Below are 26,990 nucleotides of genomic sequence, written 5' to 3' on the forward strand. Positions count from 1 at the left end.
TCGGAGTCCCTGGAAGCAGTTCCGGTAAACCCCGCGTGCTGCCGGGATCGCGTCTCTGTCCATGAGGGGGGGGAGGGGGTGGCGCGCGCGCCATTTCTAGTCGTTTTCAAAGCGCCTCGCGCTGATTCTCACGGGCCCGGCCGGCGGCCCCAGCTCTGCCCTGGTGAGTCTCGCGCCGGCCCGTGGGGGGGAGGGGCCGGGAGCCCCGATCCGACCCGACGGGGCCCAGCCCGGGCTCGGCGCCTTGGCCCCAGTTTCGTTTTCGCTCCGAGGCCCCGGGGTGGGGGTGGGGATGGGCTGGGGGCGGCTTCGGCTTCGTCCGGCCGCGCAGCGGAGGGCCTAGCCCGGCCGAGGCGCCTCCTCGCCCTCGCTCATCCTCTCCCCGCCCCTCCAGCCCCCGGCCGGCGGTCCGGCCCGCCGGGCACCCTCCGCGCGGCCTGCCGGGGACTGCAGTGTTTTTCCCGCCTCCGCCCGCCGTTCCACGCGGCCGGCCCGGCCCGCGGCCTCAGACGCCCGCGGTCCCTTCGCTGCTGTCCTCCGGAGCCGTTTCGCGCCCGTCTCGGCCGGCCTAGGCGTGCGCGGGAGGTGTGGCTGATCGCGACGGGCCTGAGGGGGGGGGGTGGGCAGAGGGCGGGATGCAAACCCCGGGTTACCTGAGCCGGGAGAAAACTTTTGTGGGAGCTGAAGCCCGAGGGCGGATTTGTGTAGGAAGCCTCCCTCCCCTCCCCCATTCTGCATGCTGCGAGCCGAGATTTGAAGGAAAAAATGACTACTAGAGGCCGTGAAACTTAGGCTTCAAGCGGCGCCTGAGATGCATAATTCTAAGAATGTCTTAGGCGCACTAAATTGGAAAGGCGATTCTTTTTCTTATACGGTAGCAATCGTGTTGCCAAAATGTAAAACTTAAGGCCAAGGGGTTCTTGAAAGCTTCAGTCCTCTCATGCTGACCTGTTTGAGATTTTTGCTGTCCTCAAGAGACTCAGTTTATGTCTCATGAGTCAGTCGTAGGATAAGGGCTTGACACTCCTAACCCATGAGATAACCGTTAGTTTTCATTTCGTTGGTTCTTTTAAAGCCCGTCTCTTAATATGAAGAATTTGCACAGAGATGTTCAGAAAAAGTCAGGGAGGGGCTAGTGCTGACTTCCCAAATCTCCCAGCAGCCCTTTAAAATCTTATTTAAATGTCTACTTTTTGCAAAAATGCTTAGATCAAATGACTCCAGTCACAGTATATTTGCTGCATCCAGAAATATGGTTTGGCTGTGTGGCATTGTATTGAATTGACACAAGTTTTAAACGGTCTCATACGACATAAAAGAGGTTTTTAAATGAGCACATTGTATTTGGCTTGAAGAGAGAGGTTTTCCTTGATCTGAAAGGTTTTATTTCCTGGAATCTAATTATTTTACTTTTTTTTTTGTTAAAGTTTACAAACTTTTTGACAATATCAACCAATTTCAGAATCAACTTGTAGGAGAACCTTTGCAATGGAATGGTAGTCATAAATATTTCTATCTTGTGCTTAATACACAACTTGTCTTTTTTGCTTTACACATACTTAAAAAAAAATCACCTTAGCAGATGTTCATTGAACTTTCCTGTTAAAAATTTGCTTTCTTTCTGTGACTAATAGTATTCACAGGTGCAATAACTGTTAAGGGTCTTGTGATACTGAGAACTTTTGAGTTCTGATGATCTTATGGTTGTATTTGGGGGTGCGGGAGCGTGGGAAAACAGAACTATATGTTCACAAGGAGATTTTGGACTTCAGGGTGCATCTTTGTAGAAATAGGTTGTATTAATCAGTAAACGTATTCATCTTACACTGTAAGTAGTTTCTTGATGAAAAGTGTGCCAGTTTTGAATGTGTTCGTTTTTGTCAGTTCATCAGAATTTGAGGCTTGCCTTGAGAAATCTTTCTCCACCCAAAGTTTAATGAGAATCTGCGTCTGTGTAGACCTTAGTGGGCTCTCAAGTCTTAATGTTTTGTAATCCTAAGAAGTCATGATATTGATCTTATTTTCAGAATAATCCTTTCTGCATTTTCCTTCCTTCCTACTCTCTATTACCTCGTTCCCCTTGGTCTTTCTCCCTTTCTCATTCACTTCAACTAAATATCAGTGGACTTTGAAATGAAAAGAAGTTGTTTTAGGTCAGAAAACTGCACCTGGTGCACCTGCACAGTGTTTGTCAGCCGTCTGGAAGTGTGGTTATCTTGCGGGGTTTAGTGCTTTTTAGGAAGCTTGTATTTTCTTTGTAGCTGACTAGGTACCTTGAGGTTCATCAAGAAAAGGAGGCTTCTTCTTGAGATTCATCTTCATGTCCTCTATTTCAGTATTTGTTGCAATGTCTTTATTCTGCTTATTATCTTCATCACATTAACCGCAGACAAGTGCACTTTAATTCCCTGTCTTTCGAGGCAGTATAGAGACTGGCCTTGTATGGTTTTATTATCTAATCTCTCTCTTCAGGGAGCTGGTCCATTTCAGTACTATATACAGGTTGAACATACAAAATAATTTGGGTAGGTTAATCTGGGACATCTGACCTAAGTTTACCCTCATTAGGTAATGTTTGTTGAAACTGTTTGGAAGAAGTTAGCCGTCCATTCTTCGATATGTTTTTGCGGCTTTACTGATACGAAAAATTCAATATGTACTCATGATTTTTTTTTTTTTAAAGATGCAACCTCAATTATAGCTCACTTTTTATTTTACGTGGACTTAAAACAATCGTTTAGCTTTTAAACTTGGTCATTTTTTCTTTTAAATCTGTGAATGGGAATAGCAAATTAATTTTAGAACTAAAATTAATGTCAAGTTGTGTTGTTGTTGTTTTTTTTTTCTAAGTGAGGCGGAGAAAACCCAAACCACCAGCATGTTGAACTAGAAACAGCAGTGCATTGATCTCACACCTATCCTAGATTTGGAGCAGAACTAGGAAAATTTGAAAGTCCTTAAACCTTGATTAAGTGGTCTATGGGTGTTCATTCTGTTTCTAAATCAAACTTTTAAAAACTGTGTAAGAATTGAGAGCTGATGGGCTTTTTAGGATTTTGTGGTGATTTGTTGATATGCTTGTCAGGACACAACAGCTGCTTTTGTTAATCAGCAATTCTACCTTCAGTAAATTCAAGCCTTTTTTTTTTTTTTTTTTTTAACCCCGTGTACATGAAGTTCCTTAAAGATCTAATGCTTCCATGTACATTTTCTATGGTTTTACAGGGTTATTGTTGCAAATTTAGGTCAGATACATCACAAAAGGCATATAATAATATTTTGATAGAGTTTATTAGCAGCATGTATACAAATTAGTTTAGATAAATCATGCATTGTCCTACAAACTAGTTATTTCTGGCTTAATGTAATATAGCTCCTGAATTTTTTCCAGCAGCATAATAAAATGGCTAATCAGGTGAATGGTAATGCGGTACAGTTAAAAGAAGAGGAAGAACCAATGGATACTTCCAGTGTAACTCACACAGAACACTACAAGACACTGATAGAGGCAGGCCTCCCACAGAAGGTGGCAGAAAGACTTGATGAAATATTTCAGACAGGTATAATATGCATTTCTTGTTTCTGACTGGTTATGAAAGTGAGGGCAAACCACTTTGAATTTTATAGATTTTTTTTTTAAGGTTAAATAATACATATTGTTTCTGATCTATGTAGAGCTGAATGTTTGTTACTTTCCCTTCATTGAGGGCATATTGGGTTTGACTTTGATATTCTTATTTCATTATTTTGAAGCCTTCTTAGTGTTGAATATGCAGTCTTAGTTGTTTCAGAACAGTACATCAATTGGTCTTCGATTTACCACCAATTAAAATGTATGTTTCAGCATACCAAATGTTACATTTTTTTCTTAATCTAAATCAGTCATCATTTTGCTTTTACTTTTCTACTTTTAGCTTCTTAAAGTGATTGTTAAATTAGCTTAGGTCTGATTAGGTGGCATAATAAGAGGACTGGTTAGACAGTATTGTCTGAAACGATAATAAATGTCAGACTCCGTGAGAGTTTGTGGCCTCTCTCGTTTCTAATAGACGAAAATCCACATCTCTCCGTAATCTGGAAGTGTTGGTTTGTAACAGCTGCTTTTTAAAAAAATCTAGAAGTCCCATGGATAAGTGCTTAAGCAAATTTGAATATCTTACTATGGTCGGTTGTAAGCGGTTTGAAGTTTTTAAAGAGGGAGAGAAATATTTACCCTTAGGGAGTGTTGTGCATTAATAAATGTGTCCTCCCCCTTTGGGGCCATAGATGGAAACTTTCTTCCTCTGTGTTTTGTGTGCCTATCCAGATTCTGGGAGAGAGAATTGAATGGTCTCACAAATGTGTCTTAAGTACTGTAGTAACAAATATCTGTTTTTTTGTCCTTAAATTTTTTTTTTTCAAATCTGAGAAGCTTAGGATAATTTTAGACGTTAAAATGACTTCCGAAAAATGACTCCTGGGTGATGGTTCCATTTGAAAATCAGTCCTCAGGAACTTTCTGTGACATTCTGCCACAGAGAATAGGCAGTGATTTGCTCAGAGGTGCTCTCTTGCAGAGTGCTTTGTTATTGACAAGAGGCTGATGGTTCGGGTGTAGGGTTGGATTGACAGAATGGATCGATGGGTGTCCTCTGAGTTGTGGCTTTGGGTGGTGGTATGGAATTTTGAAGTAAGGAAACTCCAATAATTAGGCACGCTCACTTTGAGCTTTTAAAACAACTCATGGCAACATTTTCTTAAAGTAACTTTACAAATGGCATTACATTTATTTAAAATATATTTACTGTATGGAATAAAGTTCTTTTTCACTTGATCAAAATGGAGTCACTTTTGATGTTCATAGGGACTTGGAGTTTTAATCTGCCAAATATATCCATTTTACGTTGGATCAATTCTGAAATACATTCCTTATAGAGAGAAATACAACACAAACTTAACAGACTTAAGAAATTACATTTCAGACTGAGTAGATGTTCTGTGTGCAGTTAATATACTACATGTATAGAATACAGTGCAAATATTTTCTGTATAGTTTACTTGTAAGTCCATAGTAAAGTCCTTAATGCCATTTGAGAAAAACAGTCATTATTGACAGTGTTGTGAATGCCACAGCATCTTTTAAACCTCAGCTTGACACATCAGAAGAACAAAAAAATGCCTTAAAATACGACTTTCAGAATTGATTAATCAAGCTGCACTTGCATTTGTAGAAGAGTTTAAAATTATGCCTTTCCACATTCTGACTGCAGCAAAGTAGACGCTCAGATAAACAAGTGCATTTCATTTTCTCTTTGGTGCTAAGGAGGAAAAGCCTTTGATACCTTTTGGAGAGTGGAAAGAATTATTTAGTAAAAATGATTTCTCTTTTTTTTCTCCCACCTCTTGTGTGGTTAGCAACAACTACAACAGTCCATATAATTTGAAGCTTGATCCTTGGGGAATACAGTGTATGCTTACCACTCTAACATAAATCAGAATTTGTTGTATTAATACTTAATCTGTAGTACACTGTGTACATCAGATTTATCTTCCAAGCCTTAAGAAGGGGAGGGGAAATGGGGCTAGGATTTTTGTGGGGTTTCTGTGGGATGTGGGGATTGAAATTCGTGTTTATAGGAATTGAAATTCATGTTTGACATTTTATCTTCTATTTTCATATTTGTACTCTTGACCTTTTTGTATAGTATTTGTATAGCTGCCTATATGCATATTAAATGAGAATGTAGTTTGTTAGTAATAGTACTGAATATAATTCTTGATTAAACATTGATAGCACGGTTTAGGTTATCCCTTTTGTTGCAATAACATTACCCCTTTTCAATTTAATTTGTAGGATTGGTAGCTTATGTCGATCTTGATGAAAGAGCAATTGATGCTCTCAGGGAATTTAATGAAGAAGGAGCTCTGTCTGTACTACAGCAGTTCAAGGAGAGTGACTTATCACATGTTCAGGTAAGGCCACTTACTAGAAATGCCTTTGAATAACTAATGACGTGAAATTACTTTACCATTACTTTTTTTCCTGAAAAGAATTGATACTTTTTTGTTTGTGACTACCTCTGCTTATATTAAAAAAAAAAAAAAAAAAACCTTTCACAGGAGAGTTCTCAGAAAGTAAAATCTCTCCCCACTTCTTTCCAGTAAGTTACTTTAAAAACTTAAAATCAAAGTCAGGATTTGCTGACAGTTATTACTAAGCTTTTATGGGTTTAGAATACTCCGATTTTAAACAGTTTTGGGTTTATCTGACCCTGTTTTATTATCTTGGAGGAAAATAATGTAGGTAGGAGGAATAGTTTTGGAATGTTTGGCAAAGATAGTCCACGTGCGTTTGAATATCAACAAATGGAAGACTTGCCAGTGTGGAAGGTAAGCACCCTGAGGTCTTGGCTGTCTTACTGCTGTCTACTCCAGTCTCTGGCACACAGTAACCACTCAGCAAATATTTGTTGAGCAAATAAATGAGTAAATATTTGGTTAAAATTCTGGTCTTTTGAAACTGTAAATTAACTATGTATTTGACCCTTCGATGATTCCTGCTGATTCTTTTGCATTGAATTACTTGTCTATTCTAGAACAAAAGTGCATTTTTATGTGGAGTTATGAAGACCTACAGGCAAAGGGAGAAACAGGGGAGCAAGGTGCAAGAGTCCACAAAGGGGCCGGATGAAGCGAAGATAAAGGTAAAACTGGACTTGGGTCGTTGCAGTGGTAATAAGTTGAATGATGAGATTGAATGTTTCTTTTCATGTTTCCTAGAAACAGTTTTCATTGTTCCACATTTTTTTTAAGCTAGTGTTTTAGAAATGAGATAATTGAAGGAAAATTACACAAGAAGAATTCGGAGGGCAAACATTCAGTTGTATGTTTGGTGGGAAAAAACCTTAATTCAGACCCTTGCCTCATTGTTCTGGCTCTGAAGGTTATGTTTTTATTGATGCTTCCGCTAATAGCTTTTGAGGTTGACTCAGTCATGTCTTTTGGTTTGGTTTCTTTCTGAGCACTTTGTTTCTCTCTCTCTCTCTCTCTCTCTCTCTCTCTCTTTCTTTTTTTTTTTTTTAAAGAGGTATTTTTAACTGCTTTACTCCTGAATTTTTATTTACCTCAGTTTAATTATTTGTAAACTGGGCATATTACCATAGAGTTGTGAGGATTAAAGGAATTAAGACATGTCAGGTGCTTAGAATAATGCCTGGAATGTAGCAAGAACTGTGTAACTAGCACCAGTTACTGTTATCGTTTAGATAACTGCTCTGCGAGATAAATACAGGGCTTTTGGTGAAGGACCAGTGAACCTCATTCCTTAGTTAAGGGGCTGTTGATGTTTTGCCACAGTGATAGATTTTTCAAATTGAAGTAGTTATTTTACTTAATGAAGTTGTTTGTGTGGTTTTGTTTTAGACAAAAAATAGAACTTGTAGTTTCTGACACGGAATAGTTTACATAGAGCTCCTTTGTACCTTTTTCCCTCATCTGTAAAATGGCATAACCTATTCTTAAATATTTTAAAAATAAACACGTGAAAATTCCATTTGACAAAATAGTTGTGGTTTTTTTTGTTTTTTTTGTTTTTTAAATATTGGTGTGTATTGAATAGGCCTATGTTATTTCCCCAAAAGTGAGTATTTGCTTTTGGTAAGGTATATATTGCACATATGATATGTGTATATTACATATGAGACAAGTAAAGTTTAAATGTATAAAAACGTATATCGTGTGTATATTGTGTTACATGTGTTTCTGTGCTTAAAATTAGAGCAGCTCTTTTTAGTCAAAGGTAGAAAAATAGAGACCCTAAAGTAACTCCGGAATCCCGGGGGTCCTCCTACCATACTTTTGAAAGCCACTAAACTTGATGTCTGGACTTTCTTGTTGCTTTGATATTGTGTATAGATCTTCATCAGCTTAGGATGGGTTTATCTGGACATGGATGAAACTATCCTTAGTCAAAAATACACCCAATGGCACTTAACCTGCCAAACATAGCCTAGCTACCTTAAATGTGCTTAGAAAACTTACATTAGCCTATAGTTGGGTAAAGTCATCTCTAACACAAAGCACATTTTATAATGAAGTGTTGGCTATCTCGGGTAATTTGTAAGAGTTCTGTACTGACAGAGAAAAACAGTGGTTGCTATGGATACAGAATGGTTGTTAAGTGTATTGGTTGTTTACTCTTGTGATTGAGTGGTTGACTGGGAGCTGAGCCTCCCTTCCTCAGCCCAGCATCACAAGAGTATCATCCTGCATATGGCTAGCACTGGAAAAGATCAAAAATCAAAATTTGAAGTGTGGTTTCTACTGAATGCATCACTTTCGTACCATCCGGAAGTTGAAAAATCGTAAGTTGAATCATCGCAAGTTGGGAGCCATCTAACTTTTAAAGCATGAAGTGTAAAAATCTCCCATTTTTAGGTAGATGACATTTCTTTTTTTCCATTTTGTCTGAGCTGTTGCCTCTCATATAAATACAGACCCTTAAGGGCAAGAGCATTACCTTCTTTTCTATAATCCCTCTTTAGTACCTAATGTTGTGAAGAAGGTTGGTAATCAGGAAACATAAGGTTTTGTTTTTTGAAACCTGAGAATACTCATTTGGTAATTGCCAAATATTTTGAGTTTGTGTTGTATGAGAAATGGTCTGGTTCTCATAGAGCTTATGATAGAGCAGAAATACAAAAGGATTAAACAAAATAAAGGTTAAATTACTTGACTGTAATCGAAATTCACAGTAGGAAGATGTGAGGAATAGAGAATGAGAGAAGCTGCATGAAGAAGGTAGGACTTCTGATGAGAGAACATTTTTTTTTTTAAAGGAATCACAGGTAGGTAGATGGTATGTAAGGGGAACAAGTTAAGAAAAGCTCTCACTGAAGTAGAGGAAAATGCAAAATGAGGACTGCTGCAATACGGAAGTATGGATAGGTATCCTGGGGTCGGCTTATGTCACGTTTGTAATAATCCTTGCCCCATTTTTCTGTTCCTTCATATCAAAAAATCATCGTGTGCTTAGAGATTTAATTGGTGTACAATTCTTTCCATTCAGTGTATGGAAAGGAGTAAAATGAAGGGGAACAACATGTGCGAGTGATACCAGTATGAGTTCTGACATTATTTTATCTAAGCTACATGGCCTACGATGTTGGGATATCCTTTGGAAAAGATTAATATACTGATGTGTGATATAATATTCAAGTATAAACAGATGTATAATTGTCTTTAGGCGTTGCTTGAAAGGACTGGCTATACTCTGGATGTAACCACAGGACAGAGGAAGTATGGTGGTCCTCCACCAGACAGTGTGTACTCTGGTGTACAACCTGGCATTGGAACAGAAGTAAGTGTTCTTCAGCTGTTTGCTGAAATCTTTCCAGTTTGTAAATTATTCTGTCTATGGTATGATGGGGAAGAGTAGTTGATTCTTTTTAAAGTTTAGCTATAATTATTTTCTTTGGCTAGCCATTTGCATTTTACTGTAGTCATAAGCAAGGAGAACCATGTGACTAGTAGATGTCCAAACACTCTGTAAAGGAATGTGGAGTTCTTGGAACTGGTTGCTAAAACCATGCAACCAGCAACACACCATTTTAGGTGCTTGGGTTGAAGTTATGAAAGAGAAACATTTGCTTTATTCTGTTTTGTTTTAGGTCAGTAATTCTGAATAGCGCTTGTCCTCCCTCCTTGGCCCTACCCCCACCACGTAAAGGGTACTTAGTTTTTGCTGAGAGATTTATTTATTTATTTATTTATTTATTATTAAAAAGAATTTTTTTTTTTTTTAGATTTTATTTATTTATTTGACAGGTAGAGATCACAAGTCGGCAGGCAGAGAGGCAGGCAGGAGGAAGCAGGCTCCCTTCTGAGCAGAGAGTCTGATGTGGGGCTCAGTCCCAGGACCCTGGGATCATGACCTGAGCCGAAGACAGAGGCTTTAAGCCGAAGACAGAGGCTTTAACCCACTGAGCCACCCAGGCGCCCCTGCTGAGATATTTATTGATGGGAGTGGGTCACACAAGGGAAGGGTGTAGAATCAGATAAAAGGTCGAGCACATTGGTCTGTCATTGAACAAAGCAATTTCTGCTGCTCCATCTGTGCCTTCATAGAGGTTTTTTTTATATACCTCTATGTTAGATAACTCTAACCCCCCCCCCTTTTTTTAAAGATTTGTTTATTTTAGAGAGTGCACGCAGCGAGGCTCGGAGGTCGGGGGAGGTATAGAGAGGGAGAGCCCCAAGTAGACTCCCATGCTAGTGTGGAGCCTGATGCAGGGCTTGATGTCACAGCCCTGAGATTATGACCTGAGCCAAAACCAAGAGTTGGTCTCTTAACCCCCTGTGCCACCTAGGCGCCCCACCAATTCTGATCCTTTGAATGGTAAAAACTGTGTGCCAAAATATAAATTTACAGCAGGGTCTTTTCTTTCTGGTGTCTTTTCAGGTAGCCAAAAGAATAGTTTGTGAATAAAGACATTACCAGTTAACTTTTTAGATTTATATCAGAAGTAATTCCAGTGTAGTCTCTGTATATAAAATAGAGTTTACATTCATTGGTCTTTGTTCCCTGAACTGCCTTCAAGCATTATGACAGTTAATATTCTATTTCTTAATATTTAGCAGTATTAAGGAGGACTGTAAGCATCTTTATTTTTCATGATACCTAAATCAGCTATATATTATTATTTTGTGTCTCTTTTAAAAAAAAACTATAAATTATTCCATGTTCCATAATTACTGTAGAGTTGGAATTGGACTATGAGCCATCTAAGTTTGTTCTAGGAGCAAATGTCATGAAATACAGAATACGAGTGAATAGTATTTTTTTTTTTTTTTAAAGATAATTTATTAATGGAGTGCCTGGGTGGTTCAATTGGTTAAGCATCTGCATTCAGCTTAGGTCCCCTCAGTGGGGAGCCTGCTTGTCCCTGTCCCTCTCTGCCTGCTGCTCACCTTCCTTGTGCACTCTCTCTCTCTCTGTCAAATGAATAAATACAATCTTTATAAAAAAAAAAAAGATTTTCTTATTTTTAAGTAATCTCCATACCAACATGACACTCCAGCTCAGACCAGCTCAGAACCCTGAGATCAGGAGTCGCAGTCTACTGACTGAGCCAGCTAGGTACCTCAAGCCATCCTTCATTTTTAATGTTCTGTTTAGATTGTGAATGCTTTCAAATCTACATTTACATTTTATTAACTTTTTTTTTTTTTTTTAAAGATTTTATTTATTTGACAGAGACACAGCGAGAGAGGGAACACAAGCAGAATGGGAGAGGGAGAAGCAGGCTTCCCGCCTAGCAGAGAGCCTGATGCAGGGCTCCATCCCGGGATCCTGGGATCATGACCTGGGCCAAAGGCAGATACTTAAAGACTGAGCCACCCAGGCACCCCTACATTTTATTAACTTTTGAACAATATACAAATGTAGTTTAACTTTCTTACTTGAACAACGATTGTCGTAGGTATTTTTTTCCAAATGATTTTAAGTTTTGTTTTCTTACCTTAAACCCTCATATAAAGTAAATAAATAATGTAATTGCTCTTTTGCTTCTTCCTTATTTAGAGGCAGCCTAAAACCACCTCCAAGAGGGAGATATAGTTTGAAAAAGTTATCTATAGTATACCATCCAGCATGTGATATCCTTATTAGTATTTATCAATTATTACATTTATCTTAGTCTTGTTTCTTTAGTTATAAAAACCTTAGGAATAAAAATTAAGTCTATATAATATTGTTAATGTTCTTTCCAATGCCCAGTATAGCCTGGTATAAAATTAGTTGGTTGTATCTATTTCATAATTACAAAAATGAACTTTTTTAGCCTGTTAGATTTATTCTATGAATGAGCTCATTAATGGAGACTTGTTTTATCTTTGTTTTATATAGATAAGAAAGGAGTTTGTTAGTATTTGTACCATTTTGCTGAAAGCATTTAAACAACTTAATAGGATAAACTATTTTGAGTATCCAATTAGAAACAAAGTTGGCATCCTAATTGTAAAATATGGTATTCTTTTATATTGTATTGTGTCTTTAGGGGAAAGATGCATTTTCCTATATATTAGATATCATCGCATACAGCAGATACCTTTGCAGTGAAATCCCTGTATGAGCCTAAGCCACTCCTATCAAGCAGTTTGTTAAAACAAAATCTTAGAATAAAGGTTTGGGTTCTTCCCATAAAGTTAAATTCCAAGAGATTTGGCCTATACCTGTTGAAAATTAAAGTATTGTTTTGTTTTCTTTTAAAGATTTATTTATTTTAGAGAGCATGTTGGGGAGGGGCAGAGGGAGAGAATCTTCAGGCCGGCTCCACGACCCATGAGATCATGACGTGAGCCAAAACCAAGAGTGGGACACTTGACCAACTGAGCTGTCTATGCTACCCTAAAATTAAAGTTTTAAAAAATCAGAAAAATAGGTTTTTAACATATTGGGTTACTGATTTAATAAATAAATTGGTTTTAGTTGGTGTCATTTTTGATGCTGTGAGGTTTAAGTTTTTGTTCTTTTATGTTTCACTATAGTCATTAAAAATTTTAGCTCTTGAGTGAGGAAGTTGAAATTAGGGTCAGTGCCTGAGTCTGACAGTATTAAAATTAAGTTATGAGAAGAGTGAGGTTTTTGTCTTGGTAAAATCTACTGTAAATTAACCCTATAAAGGAGCACTTCTTTGCGTTGTTTCTAAGCATTGTCCTGAGATAAGAAAGATAGGTATTAATTTTGAAGGGTGTTTTTTAGTGTGTCTGGGCCCTCAGATGCAGTCTGGTTATAGTATCTTTGTGTTCCTCAGCTGGCATTGTAAACCTGTTTTGGGAAACAGCCTCTGTTTTCATTAGTTTCCATGATAATAAGGACTTTTAAAAGAGCACAGCACTGGTGTTTTGTAGAGGAATTCAAAGGAAATGGTAGATTGAAATTTAATTCTTTGGTATTTTAACTAATGGAGGTGTTAGAGAACCAGTGTATTTAACAGAGATGTAAAAGTATATGACTTAATAGTACCTGAATTGAATTATGTATAAGGAAAAGCTGCTGTGTTTGCAAAACAACAAATAGGAGCAGGATAATGGAAGAGCCTTAGTAGATCCTCAAAAGACTGTGTTCCATTGCCTGTTAATTCTGTTCCTTCCAGAGACTCAAAGGCCTTTTTCTCTGTTACTGTTGAAGTATTTGATGGTTAGGTAGCAGACAGCCAAAACATTTTTCAAGTCTTGATGCTTAGTGAGTAAAGAAAGAACTGGTTGTTACGGTATTCATTACATTCTGTTTGTTTGCTTTTTTTGTTTTGTTTTGTTTTGTTTTTTAGATTTATTTATTTATTGACAGAGATCACAAGTAGGCAGAGAGGCAGGCAGAGGAAGAGGGGGAAGCAGGCTCCCCACTGAGCAGAGAGCCCGATGTGGGGCTCGATCCCAGGACCGTGAGATCATGAGATTATGACCTGAGCCGAAGGCAGAGGCTTAACCCACTGAGCCACCCAGGCGCCCCCATTCTGTTGGTTCTGAGAGGGGCAGGGGGCAGGGGATGCTAACCTGCATATGCCTGAGTGCTTACTCTGAACAGTTCCTATGGGCCCATAACGGCTCAGGGACCAACAAGTTAATAAAAGGAAAACATTTCTATTTCATTTTAGTTAATTAAAAATTGAGCTTAGAAACTTACAAAGGAATGATGCCTAGTTTTAAATACTGTTTATTTTTAGCCTTTTTAAGTTACTTAAATGTCCTATGTTAAACTGATCTTGAAATGAAGCCATCTCCTGCTTCTCAGTAAATCAGTATTTTTAGCCTGTTTCTCTTTGGATCCCATTGATTATCATATTGGGAACTTTGTTGATCACAGATTTGTTGATATTTCTTCTAAAGTAAATAGTATTCTTATGGAAAATCTGTAAGTTGGACTTCTGACATTCAAATGATACTTCAGAGTATGAGGAACTTGGCTCTTATGAATCCTGTATGTAAAGTGATCAATCAGTCATTAAATTCTCAAAAGATAGGTTTTTCACTTTAGGTTTGCTTAATGAGGCATACCTGTCTGTTCTAAAAATACGGGCACAAGTGTTACATAAGTAATGTAATAACCTGACACTTCGCTTCCTCACTGAGCTGTGTGTCGGGTGTATTTTCACAGTGCCACTTTGTGTGCTCCTTGCTTTATGTGTTTTTGTAATGGGTATGGAAGAAATAGGGATAGTGAACAATGTAATTATGAAGCACCATTGCATTATGTTAATGGAAATAATAGGAACCAGAATTTGCTTCCCAGAACACATTTTTTTTTTTTTAAGATTTTTAAAATTTATTTATTTGACAGAGAGATCACAAGTAGGCAGAGAGGCAGGCAGAAAGAGAGGGAGGCAGGATCTCTGCTGAGCAGAGAGCCTGATGTGGGGCTCGATCCCAGGACCCCGAGATCGTGACCTGAGCCGGAGGCAGAGGCTTAACCCACTGAGCCACCCAGGCGCCCCTCCAGAACGCATTTTAAATGTTCAAATACAAATACCTTCAAATACATAAACACTGTCTGGGCCAGAGACCTCAGCCGCACCAAAAAATATATTTCAAAATGAATACCAATTATACTTCTATATTATTTTTTTTGTCTTAGGACATCTTTTTTTTTTTTTTTTTTTTTTAAGATTTTATTTATTTATTTGACAGATCACAAGTAGGCAGAGAGGCAGGCAGAGAGAGGGGGAAGCAGGCTCCCCGCTGAGCAGAGAGCCGGATGTGGGGCTCGATCCCATGACCCTGAGATCATGACCTGAGTCAAAGGCAGAGGCTTTAACCCACTGAGCCACCCAGGCGCCTGGCCTGGCTCAGGACATCTTTTATCCACAGTTTTTTTTAGTGCTGTGCCCCGTTAATGAATGGTCATTTATAGGATTGATAAACTGAGGCTGATGAGAAGCCGGCAGATTCTCTGGATATCTTGAAGGCACATCTAACAGGGTTTATTGATGAGTGGGATATGGGGGTATGAGAGAAAGGAGCCAAGGATGACTTCAAGGCTTATGACCTGAGCAGCTAGAAGGATGGAGTTGCCATGGATTAAAATGAAGACTGCTGTAGAGAAGGGCAGATTAGCATATTGGAAGATCATAATTCAGTTCTGGACATGTTAAGAGTTAGATGTCTCTTAGACCTCTGAGTGGAGCTGTGTTGAATGAGCAGTTGCTTCTGTAAGCCTGGAATTCAGGGAAGGGTTTTGGCTGGAGATTATAAACGTTGGAAGCTTAAGCATCTACTTGGTATTTAAAAACCATGAGTTTGGATGTGATCACCAAGGAAGTGTGTGTAGCCAGACTAAAGGTCTAAAATCTGATCCCTGCAGCCCTCTACATTTAGAGATTGGGGAGTTGAGAAGGAACTAGTAAAGGGATCTGAGCAGAAAGAACCAATGAGGTAAGAAAAAAATCAGGGGTGTGGTATCCTAGAAGTCCAGTGAAGATCGTTTTCATAGCAGGAAGGTGGTCAGTTACAACAAACTTTCCAAGTGAGAAAGAGAGGACCGTGAATTGCCATTTGATCCTGACAACAGGGATGTCATCAGTGACTTTGTCAAGAATAGTGGTGAAAGCCCTATTTGGAGAGGATTAAAGAGAGTGGGAGGCAAGGGATTTGAGATAGCAAGTACCTACAGCTTTTTTGAGCAATTTTGCCGAAAAGGGTAGCAGAGAAATGGGACAGTAACTGGAACGTGTGTCGTAGTCAGGATACATACTTTTTTCATTTAAATTTTAAGTGTGATGCCCAACTGACAGAGCCATCCAGGGGCCCCTGAAAAAAAAATTTTTTTAAGTGACAAATTATAATTACTAGAGCGCTGATGATCAAATTGTTGTTCTTGAGTGGAAGAGAAGGTGTGGGACCTAGTGTATAAGTTAATAGCATGAGGTCGATGTTCATTTGAACATTCATCAAAGATGAGCAGCTAGTGGGGCACCTGCTTCCTGCTTCCTCCTCTCTCTCTGCCTTCTTGTGATCTCTATCTGTCAAATAAATACATAAAAATCTTTAAAGAAAAAAAGATGAGCAGCTAATATGTTCCAGGCACTGTGTTCAAGCTGGGAATAAAATGAGGAACAAGATTTGGGCGCTCTGCTCACATGGAAATTGAACCCTCTGGATGATGTTATTTCCAGATGAAGATACTGAGACTCGCTGATTAAGAAACTTGTTCAAAGTAACTAAAATGTAGATCTGAACCCAGTATAACTTTTCTTTTTTAAAGATTTTATTTGTTTATTTGACAGAGATCCCAAGTAGGCAGAGAGGCAGGCAGAGAGAGAGAGAGAGGGAGGCAGGCTCTCCCTGCTGAGCAGAGAGCCCGATGCGGGGCTCGATCCCAGGACCCTGGGATCGTGACCTGAGCCGAAGGCAGAGGCTTTAACCACTGAGCTCCCCAGGCACCCCATGAACCCAGCATAACTTAAAACTTAACTATTTCTCACATTCTCCCTACCTTTGAGCTATCAACCTATTACTCCGTGCTGCCATCATCCCTTGCCTGGATTGCCTTGTGACCTGACTGGGCAGCCCGTTTCTCCATACAGTTCCTCTGCTGCCTGGCTGCCAGGCCCTTGGAACATGTCAAATCTAGTCACTTGTCTGCTCAAAACCCTCTGCTATCTTCCCAAAACAACTGGAATAAAATGCAAACTCCTAACATGGTTTAACTTAATCTGGCCCCTGTTCTCTCTTTCCCAGCTTTTCTTCCAGTCGCTGTCATGTTTGCTGTTCATCAGATATGTTAAGTGTGCTCCCATCTTTTTGTAATGTTCTTTACCTTGGATTGCTCTTTCCTCAGATTTTATTTTCCCCCTTAGATTTTTACTTAATTTTCTACCTTAGGTCTCAGTTCAGACTTACCTTTTTAGGGAGACTCTTCCAATTAAAATAGAGCCTCTTCCTCATTTATTCCCTTTCCTTGCTTTTATTTTTCTTAGCCTTTAATACCTCTTGAAATCATATACATATATATATATATATATATATATATATATATTTTAAAGATTTTATTTATTTATTTTGACAGAGAGAGAGAGAACAAGTAGGCAGAGAGGTAAGGCAGAAGCAGGCTCCCCGCCAGGCAGAAAGCCTGATGCAGGGCTTGATCCCAGGACCCTGGGATCACCTCCTGAGCCGAAGGCAGAGGCTTTAACCCACTGAGTCACCCAGGCGCCCCTCATATATATATTTTTTAACCTTTGTCTCTATCAATAGTGTAAACCTCGTGAATGCTTAGACCTTGTTTGTGGTATTCACTGTATCTCTAGAACTTAGAAAAATACATGGCATATGAGTTGAAGGTATATTGAATTCCCTGTCTCATGAAAAGTTTGGAGAAGTTCTATGAGTAGGTTGGAAGTCAGTTCTGTAGGCTAGGTATTATTTATTGGAACAACTCCAGGCCGATACATAGAAGTTTAGTTGGGTGTGGATAGGAATGGAAGGGATTCAAAATAGCTGAGATTTTTGTTTATTGAAAGTATTATTTCCTTGGTCATCTTGGGGGCTGGAGGGAGCAGCAGAAATTATGTTACTCAAGAAAAATGAGGAAAATCAAAGGAAGTGGTTGACAAGGGTGGGTTTTACTCATTTTGATTTTTGGAAAAAAACATTTGTTATAAATCTTGGGGCGCCTGGGTGGCTCAGTGGGTTAAGGCCTCTGCCTTCAGCTCAGGTCATGATCCCCGGGTCCTGGGATCAAGCCCCACGTCAGGCTTTCTGCTCGGCGGGGAGCCTGCTTCCCTTCCTCTCTCTCTCTGCCTGCCTCTCTGCCTATTTGTGATCTCTGTCTGTCAAATAAATAAAATAAAATCTTAAAAAAAATATTATATCTGTGGCAGAATATTTAGAAAATATAATTAAAGGAAAAGAATAAAATTAGAACCATTTTCTCACACATTGATAAATCACTATTAGTACTATTCACATCCACAGTCATTCATATCTCTAGATATATCTATATTCAAAAAACAAGAAAATACATTACTGTTTATTGATAATTTGAGGTAAAATTAGGACAACCAATAGGATATGCTTCCAAATGCAGTTGGAAGTATAAAATTAGGTCTTAGGATGTAGATGTGAGAGATGAGTGTATAGATATAGACTGGGGAATGGATATGATCTTTGGAAGTGAAGGAAATACAGGGAAGATTAGATAGAGCCATAACTTTGGGAACATGCAGACTGTTATTAGGTGAATAGAAGAATCACTGTGGAAAGGATAGAGAAAAAAATAAAAGGTGAAAAGACCAGGCTAGTGGAGGATTCTAAAAATTGAAGGGAAGAGAATTTTTAGGAGGCAGCATCACCAGTGTTACCACTTACCAAGAAGGCAAGATGAGAGTGAGGGGAAAAAAGACTTGAATTTAGTTGTTTGAAATCCATTAGTGGATCCCATTTGGGGATGCAGCTTAGTATTAGAGGAAGAAGTCAGTATTGTAGTTAGCATAGATGCCAAGGGCTCTTCAGAGTGAGTTTTTGTTAGAAATATAGTTCTGTAGGGATGTTGCACAGATGATGCCTTAGATGTCTTATGCTTCGTAGCTGCACAGTACTAAGGATATGGTAGATGGGTTGAATAACTGCGTGAGTGAAATAAAGTAGACATGGCCATGTGTTCAAAGCATTTGAAAGTGCTTGAAAGATAAATGGGTAAATATTCCTTGTTTGCATATTGTTTTGTTACGGAAGATTTGGCATGTTTGGAAGGATGTACTCAGCAAAATAGGAGAGTCAAATAAAAGTTTGCAGTTATTTCCAGGAGAAGGTGGTGTGAAGAAATGGGCTCTGTTATGGTTAGGAAGTTAACCTTGGAAAGGAAATAAATCTCTTTTTCTGAGGTATGAAGAAGGAAAGAATTTAGGAAAGAATATGAGAAAACCACTGACCTTCCCACATGCCCTCCTTGGATGACTTAGTGAATGAGGGTTGGAGACTTTAAGGAGACAGAAGAATTGAATAGCTCTTGTGTGAGAGAATTATGCTAGGGATTCAAAAGAAGTTTTACCAGACAGCCATGAAGGTAAATCTAATTATTTTGAAAACGATTTTCTTAGCGCAGTTATAGAGCTTAACTTCAGAAACTGAATATCCAGTAATAATTTGGGCATCTTTTGGATTGCTCTTTCATTATTCAAGTCATTTTTCAGAGTGTGAAATGTTGATGTAGATGAGTTTCACTAGAAAACTCATCTCTAGGAACGCCTGGGTGGCTCAGCGGGTTAAGCGTTTGCCTTTGGCTTAGGTCATGATCCCAGGATTCTGGGATCCTTGCTCAGCAGGGAGCCTGCTTCTCCCTCTGCCTGCTGCTCGCCCAGGTTGTGCGCTCTGTCTCTGACCAATAAAATCTTTAAAGAAAAAGAAAGAAAATTCATCTCAAATGCAGACGCTGACTTACTCTTTAAGGCTGCATGTGAAGGCGTCTGGTTGGCTCGGTCAGTTAAGTGTCTGACTCTTGGGTTTTGGCTCAGGTAATGATCTCTGAGGGTCATGAGATCGAGCCCTGTGTTTGGCTCCCTACTCAGTGGGGAGTCTGCTTGAAATTCTCTCCTCTCTCTCTCAAATAAATAAATGCATCTAAATAAGAACTGCGTGTGGATTGCAAATGTTTTAATGTACAAGATTGTCTTTATTGTTGCCTATGTGGTAGAAGCTTGAAGAAATTGTGGGTCTAGTATTAAACACTGAGAAAGTTTTTTATTGTTTAACATATTTATCATAATTTAATCCTTATTACATAATTTTTGTAGTAGTTATTTTAAGATTTTATATATATGTATATATATTTTTTAAGATTTTATTTATTTGACAGAGAGAGACATAGTGAGAGAGGGAACACAAGCAGTGGGAGAGGGAGAAGCAGTGTTCCTGACAAGCAGGGAGCCTAATGTGGGGCTTGATCCCAGGACACTGGGATCATGGCCTGAGCTGAAGGCAGAGGCTTAACCCACTGAGCCACGCAGGCGCCCCCTTAGGATTTATATGTTTGAGAAAGAGAGAGAGCACATGAGGGGTGGAAGAGCAGAGGGCAAGAGAAACTTAAGCAGGCTCCACGCTGAGCGTGGAGCCCATCACAGGGCTCAGTCTCACAACCCTGAGATCATGACCTTAGGGGAAGTCATTGACTGTGCCACGTAGGCACTGAGAGTTGAGAAAACTTGAGAAAGACCACTTCAGTATTTATTCAATTACTGTTTTTACAAAAATGCTGATATCGTATTTGCCAAAGATACATATATATCCTTTATTCTGTGTTTTTGTGAGAAAAAGAGAAATTATAAAAATAAACAATTCAGAGGTATTTTGCACACGCTTACTAATCATTTTCGTTTTTCAGTATAGAATATTATTCTGTGTTAATGACCATCGGTCATTATAGTAAACATTAGAGCTAACTCCTAATGATTCAAATTGTCTTCATTCCTCTTTAACCATCTTTGTGCCCCTAGCCCCTTAGAAGAAGAGTTGTTGGGCTTTGTGGCTCTAAAATGCTTATATTGGGATTCTAATATAGAGGTTTGTCTTTTTTTTCCCCCAGGTCTTTGTAGGTAAAATACCAAGAGATTTATATGAGGATGAGTTGGTACCCCTTTTTGAAAAGGCTGGTCCCATTTGGGATCTACGTCTTATGATGGATCCACTGTCTGGTCAGAACAGAGGGTATGCGTTTATCACCTTCTGCGGGAAGGAGGCTGCACAGGAGGCCGTTAAGCTGGTATGTGATAAACACTCACTGTCTGGTGGCGGATCGGACTGCCTCAAAAACATTCGCAGTTAACATTGTTTCGTTTTCTTTGGTTTTTGCTCTGCATGGTGGGGATGTTGATAAAGTTGATATGTGACCTTTGCTCTATTTTTTTCTGATGATAAAAGTAAAAAAGACTGAAAATACCCAAGAAGTAATGTGTTCGAGAAAGTCTCCCGTAATTCTGTTACTTATTAGATTGGGTAGTATCTAAAGTTTCATTTGAATATTTGGCTTCTGCAGTTCTCTCTTTGGATTTTAGGCAAAAAAAGATGTGAATTGTTACCGTTAAACTTCAGGACAAGATTCTTAAAAGTGTAATGAAGGCTGGGATGGATTCTGGGGGATATAACTGGGTGACAGTGACTTTTAGGACACAATTCATGAAATGATCTGAGACTTTTATTTTTGTTACAACCTAATCATACAATTTATTGTCTGAGTATATGCCTGTTCTTCTCTGTACTTTGTTTTCAGACCCTCCAGTCTTCTCTTTCAGTCTTTCTCCTTTTTTACTATTTTGTAGACCATCTTCTGTAATCTAGTAATTTTCTTTTACCCTTTGTACGTAGTAATCAATAGTACTCCTGTAGTAGTAGTAGTTGTAACAGTTCTGCAAATGAGAAATATCTTCTTACCTGTGTTGGTACACCCATCTCAGGAACTTAGAAAAAAACCGTGTCATTGTTTCTGCATACTCTTTCCAGACATTTAAAAGCCTCACTTAGTCTAGTTCCAGGCCTTCTGGAATGGGTACCTCTTTCACCAGGGCTTTTTGTTCTATTAATCGCTTCTAAATTAGTTCCATTCTAGCTTGACCCAGATTTTAGTTTTTATTAAGAACTTTTCCTTGTTTTTATTGAGAAAATTTCAAAGCTTCATTTCCTAATTTTTGGTAACGTATAGATGATTTTTATTTTTTAATAATCATGTATGTTTTAGTAGGCTAATGGTAAGTAATGTTAAAGTCGAGGAAGCTGAGGTTTATCAAAGAAACTATCTCCATAGTGATTTAAATAAAGCCTTTTTTTATTTCCTATCATTTCATATAATTTTGAAGGTATTGTGTTTGCTGTGCAGTTTAAAACTTTTCATGTTTGGATTTAGAATACTGTGTTTTCTGTAGAATATAAAATTCTTCTGAATTTCTTCTTACTGATTATACTTAGTTAACTATTGTTTTGCTTTTGGCTTATCTGTATCTAATTTTATCTCCATGGATCCTGAATGATCAGTCTTGGGTACTTTTTCTGAAATTCTCTGGAAAATTTTTCAGATAGATAACATTGAAATATGACGTAAGGTATTTTAAAAAATAGTGAATAACTCAGTCCTTTATATCCAGAAGAGCAGTGAAAATTAACAAAACCAAACTAAGATGAGAGACTGTAACAAGTTTTAAAATACACATTTTTATAATGGTAAGCATGAGGGAACTCGGTGAGTTTGTGAAGCAGGAAGTGTTTGACCTTACATTGTTGAATTTTTTAGAGTGAGACAATTGTCCTGAGTTTGGGATGGTTGTGGGGTATCTGGTTCTTTTCTTCCTTGCAGTGTGACAGCTATGAAATTCGCCCCGGTAAACACCTTGGAGTGTGCATTTCTGTGGCAAACAACAGGCTTTTTGTTGGATCAATTCCGAAGAATAAGACTAAGGAAAACATTCTGGAAGAATTCAGTAAAGTCACAGGTAAAACAAAAATGTATTTAGTAGAAGTTAGTTTTGGGAAATCTGTGGTGCTATTTATAAGTACCAAGAAAGAGAAGTGTATATTAATCTAAAAATGCAAATCTTCAGTGTCTAAATTGTCTCCTTTCTGCCTTACAGTGGTTTGGTCTAAGCATGTTCCCTTATAGCCTTCATTTCTTGGAATGTCCCCTTACTTCTGTGCCTTCATTGCTCCTTAGCTTTTGCCAGAGTCTTTGCCTGGTAGCCCTTCAGTGAAGGCTTCCCAGCATTCAGCTTGCTTTAGGGCCAAGAGGCTGGGAGTTTTTTCTCCTCCTCCTCCTCCTCCCTGTTGCCTTGTCTAGATCAGATTTTTCAAAATTTCCTATTCTAAATCCATAGACTTGAGAAGTACATGTTACATCACAGGTCTATATACATTTGTAACTGAAACAAAGTTCAACAAAACTTGTACTTTCACTTATTTTACATGATTTAGTGTTATCTTTCCTGTTCCATTTCATTTGTCTTAAACATGGGTAAAGATAAACTCAGTCTAGCTATGGTTTAAGAAACACTGATTTAGACCATTACTTCCCCTCATAAAAGCCATGTTTTTTTGTCCTCCAGATAAACCGTCCTTTCTCCTCCCTTGATGCTGTCATCCGTTGCTCGATTCATTCTCGATTCAGTCTTTCGTTAATTGAAGATTGCTCAGAGTCTTGCTCTTCCTCCCTAAATTGACTTATTTGTAGTACCTTTAACATGTACACGGATGACCGTCCAGGCCCCTAGCCTCCTAGTTTTATGACTGCCTCATTTCCAGTTCTCTATTTCCGTTCCCCCCACATCCCGATCATGTTCTGGATCTTGCTGCCAGAAATTCTGCCCACTCCGAAATCTTGATTTTCTAGCATTCTACTTTGTAACCACTACCACTCTCCATCACACTTGTGTTGGTCACATGCTCCAAATGGCGCAGTTCTTTGCCCCCATCACTTTATTACCTGTCGGCTCCTTTCTGGCTTCTTATCCATGTATTCATTCCTTCAGCAGGTGTTTGTCCAGTGCCTGTTAAAGCGGTGGCATTGTGCTATGCGCTGGGATACAGTGGTGAATAAGATCTGTTTTCTGCCCTTGTAGAGCTTACATTCTGGGAAAGGAGTAACACAAAAAACTAAAGAAATATTTACACATTGTGGTAAGCACTGAGAAGAGCAAAATAAGAGATACTTAGCTAGAGAATAGCTATTATCCCCGTTTTGATGTTTATGGAAGACTTTTCTGATAACATGACATTTTGGACAAGACCTGAAGAATGAGGAGGATGTAGCAGACAAAGAACAGAGGACTGTGCATTCTGGCAGAGCAACACATGCCAAGTCTCTGAGGCAAGAAAGAACTTGGTGTATTATAGGAACTGGGAGAAGGCCAGTGTTGTTAAAATTACTGTAGAGTTAAGGGTAGAATTAGATGAAGTAGGCAAAGCTTTTGTGGACCTTATAAGAAGTTTAGATTTAATTTTTGTAGAATGAGAAGGTATTTAAAGATCTCAAGCAGGGAGTAACATCTGTTTCATGTTTACGGAATATTATCTCTACTGCCATATGGGTAATGGTTTAGAGGGGCTTAAGAGTAGAAGTTAATCAATTAGTTGAGGCTATCACAGTAGTTTGGATAGAAGATTGGATGAGGGTAATAGCTGTGAAGGTGGAAAAAAGTAGATGGGCTCTGAATTGAGTAGGGGAGTAAAGGAAAGAAAGTAAAGGAAGGAAATCAAGGAAGAGTCTTTAATTTCTGGCTTGAGAACCAGGAGATGGTCCTATTTATTAGATAGGGAAGTAGAGAAGACACATTCGGGGAGTGGTAACTGTGATTTTGGACATGCTAAATTTGAAATGTCTTTAAGTCTGGATTAGAAATAAAATGTAAGCATTCTTAAGGATATAGATAGCTTCTAAAAGTACTGACTAGCTGATACTACCTAGAAACAACATATGTGGAAGGATGAGAACACAGGACTAAGACCGGAGGGACACCAATATTTAGCAATCATTTTCTTTTTTCTTTCTTTTTTTTTTTTTTTTTTTAAGATTTTATTTATTTGTTTGAGAGAGAGCATGAGAGATTCAGCATGAGCTGGGGGTGAGGGGCAGAGGAAGAGGGAGAGAGAAGCAGACTCCCCGCCGAGCAGGGAGCTCGACGTGGGGCATGATCCCAGGACCTCGGGACCACGGCCTGAGCTGAAGGCAGACGCTTAACAGAGTCACCCAGGTGCCCCAGCAATCATTTTCATTCTTGGTAAAAGTAACTTTTAAGTTAGAGCCAAGGATGATTTTTGGTCTTGATTACTTGGTTGAATGTAAATTCCTTTGAATTTATATTAATAATTTGGTTTTTAAATTCCTTGGTTTCATAAATTGTAAGGTCTTGTTATATCAAACACTCTAAAACATGGTATGTTCTATATCAGAATACAGTAACTGGACCTGTTGCTTATGGCTGTACCCTCAGGACCCTGAAAAAAATTAAAAAGGAACATAAAATACTGTTTCACAATCCATATCTAACAATGCTGATTTAATTGTCTACTAGGTAATTAGGGAATCATTTTGAGGCTTCTTCAATATTTTTTGCTCTTCGGCAAATGGATTTAGGTCTGCCTAACCGCTAGATGTGTGGTGGATGCTTTTGGCTTATATATCTGGCTGTTGGTTTAACAGAGGGTTTGGTGGACGTTATTCTCTATCATCAACCCGATGACAAAAAGAAGAATCGGGGGTTCTGCTTCCTTGAATATGAGGATCACAAGTCAGCAGCACAAGCCAGACGCCGGCTGATGAGTGGAAAAGTAAAAGTATGGGGAAATGTAGTTACAGTTGAATGGGCTGACCCTGTGGAAGAACCAGATCCAGAAGTCATGGCTAAGGTAAATGCAGTTGCTTGGGATGGGGGTGAGGTGATTATTTAAATTTTGTACTCCGATAAAGCTCAACTTTTAAAAGTTATATAATAAATACAGTTTATAGCTCTTGATCTTAATTCTAGAATCTGCTTTAATACCAAACTTAACAGTCTTTCTTGGTATCTAGAAATTTCTGTTATCATCCCTTTTCCTGGAGATTAAATGTGCAAAAGGAACTGAAGTGAAATTGGTTTAAGTATGTCCATCAGCATTGAGAATTTGTTCAGTGCTAGGAGCTAGGAAGGATACAGAGTTTTTAAAAAAGAGAGGTCTTATTGGATACAGACAGAAGTAATGTTTTTTGGAGATTATGAATTGCAGTCTTCATTGACCATAGTAAGACTTATTACATGGCCATTGATAATTTATTTAGATTTATAGCTGATTTTTCTATTTCTTTTTTTTAATCTAACGATTAAGTTCCCTTAAGACTGTTGTCTCCATGAAGAAAGGCAGAGGGTTATCGTGTTTGCTCTTGTGTGGTGGTGGCAAAATATGCATGGCAGATCCTGTGGCAGGCCCTCACTTTCCTCCTAAGCCTTATACTTCTGTTGCCATGATCCCTGCCTGGTAAATAATGGTGCCATGAGGCTTGATTGTTAGGCTTTCCCTTCAGGTGACTGCTGGAATTGAAGGGACTCATCAGAGTTGCATCTCTGCTGATCTTAGTGAATTTCTGAGTATTTTTGTGTGTCTCTTCCCTTCTTGGTGAGGCAGCAACTCTGTAATGACCATAAATTGGTAGTTGAATTCTCCTAGACTGGGAAGTCTTCCTCTAAAGCTTTTTATTCCAGGTTCTGAGCAAGTAATCTTCACTCTAATTAGTTTGGAGGAGAGCCCCAGTTTATACTAGTGTGAACAAGTTTTATAGGCAAAGTCATCTTGGGTTAGAGAAGATCCACAGAGAATGAACCAGAGAGGCTCTCAGATGTGCTGCTCAGTGTCCTTTTCTTGTATTCCTTGAATGGATTTGTGTTAAGGAAAGAGACTAGGAATTTAAATAGCTCTGATTATTTTTATTTTTTACTAACTTGATTTTAATTCCATTTGTTTCTTCTAATACAATTAATTGTGACTTTGGGCAAACCTATTGAACTTGGATGTCCTCTGTTTTATTGGAGTTGGATAAATCTCTTAAGCACCCTTACAATTTGGAATTGCCTTGTAGAAACAGTAGAGTTTGTATTGCTTTTTCTGTAAAAACTTGTTTAAAATAGCAGTATAGATATGTTACACATTTTAAGAGGTGAATAAAATTCACAGAGAATCTGAAGTGTAGTTTGGCTGGTGATGTGCTCATCAACACTTTTCACATACCTCTTAATAACTTTTTGGATTGAAGTGCATCCTGAGCTTTATAGGGTTAGAAAACCTCAACATTTTATTCTAGGAACTATACTTCCTAGATCATAAACAACATTCAGAATGAAAAAGAGGCCTCTGTAAACTTGAATAATACCGACTGAGTAAATTTGATTGACTAATACTGATTCCTTTATTGTTTTCTAAAGTGGAGGGTGGATGCTCTACCCTTCTGCTGTTAACATTATCAGTGTTCTAATTCATTAAAGATTTCTTGCCAAGTTGGGTCAGTTTAT

The 26,990-nt window shown here is 38.6% G+C and overlaps 1 protein-coding gene across 5 annotated transcripts in view; it reads left to right on the forward strand.

Moving 5' to 3' along the window:
- LOC111154612 (heterogeneous nuclear ribonucleoprotein R) overlaps positions 1 to 26,990 on the forward strand; it is a 38,816-nt gene continuing 11,826 nt past the window's right edge. Inside the window, exons 1-8 of one of the 5 annotated variants that reach the window (XM_022514312.1) lie at positions 1 to 24; positions 3,392 to 3,560; positions 5,834 to 5,952; positions 6,576 to 6,683; positions 9,224 to 9,337; positions 20,555 to 20,731; positions 22,316 to 22,451; positions 25,142 to 25,356. In XM_022514312.1, coding sequence (XP_022370020.1) covers positions 3,404 to 3,560; positions 5,834 to 5,952; positions 6,576 to 6,683; positions 9,224 to 9,337; positions 20,555 to 20,731; positions 22,316 to 22,451; positions 25,142 to 25,356 — 1,026 coding nt within the window. In that variant the 5' untranslated portion in view covers positions 1 to 24; positions 3,392 to 3,403. Of the gene's footprint in view, positions 25 to 52; positions 164 to 3,391; positions 3,561 to 5,833; positions 5,953 to 6,575; positions 6,684 to 9,223; positions 9,338 to 20,554; positions 20,732 to 22,315; positions 22,452 to 25,141; positions 25,357 to 26,990 lie in introns of those variants that run through there. The other 4 variants (XM_022514311.1, XM_022514313.1, XM_022514314.1 and 1 more) reach the window with 4 other exon arrangements.

Source organism: Enhydra lutris, unplaced genomic scaffold (assembly GCF_002288905.1).
Source record: "Enhydra lutris kenyoni isolate GAN:26980312 unplaced genomic scaffold, ASM228890v2 scaffoldscaffold38, whole genome shotgun sequence".
Lineage (NCBI taxonomy): Eukaryota > Metazoa > Chordata > Mammalia > Carnivora > Mustelidae > Enhydra > Enhydra lutris.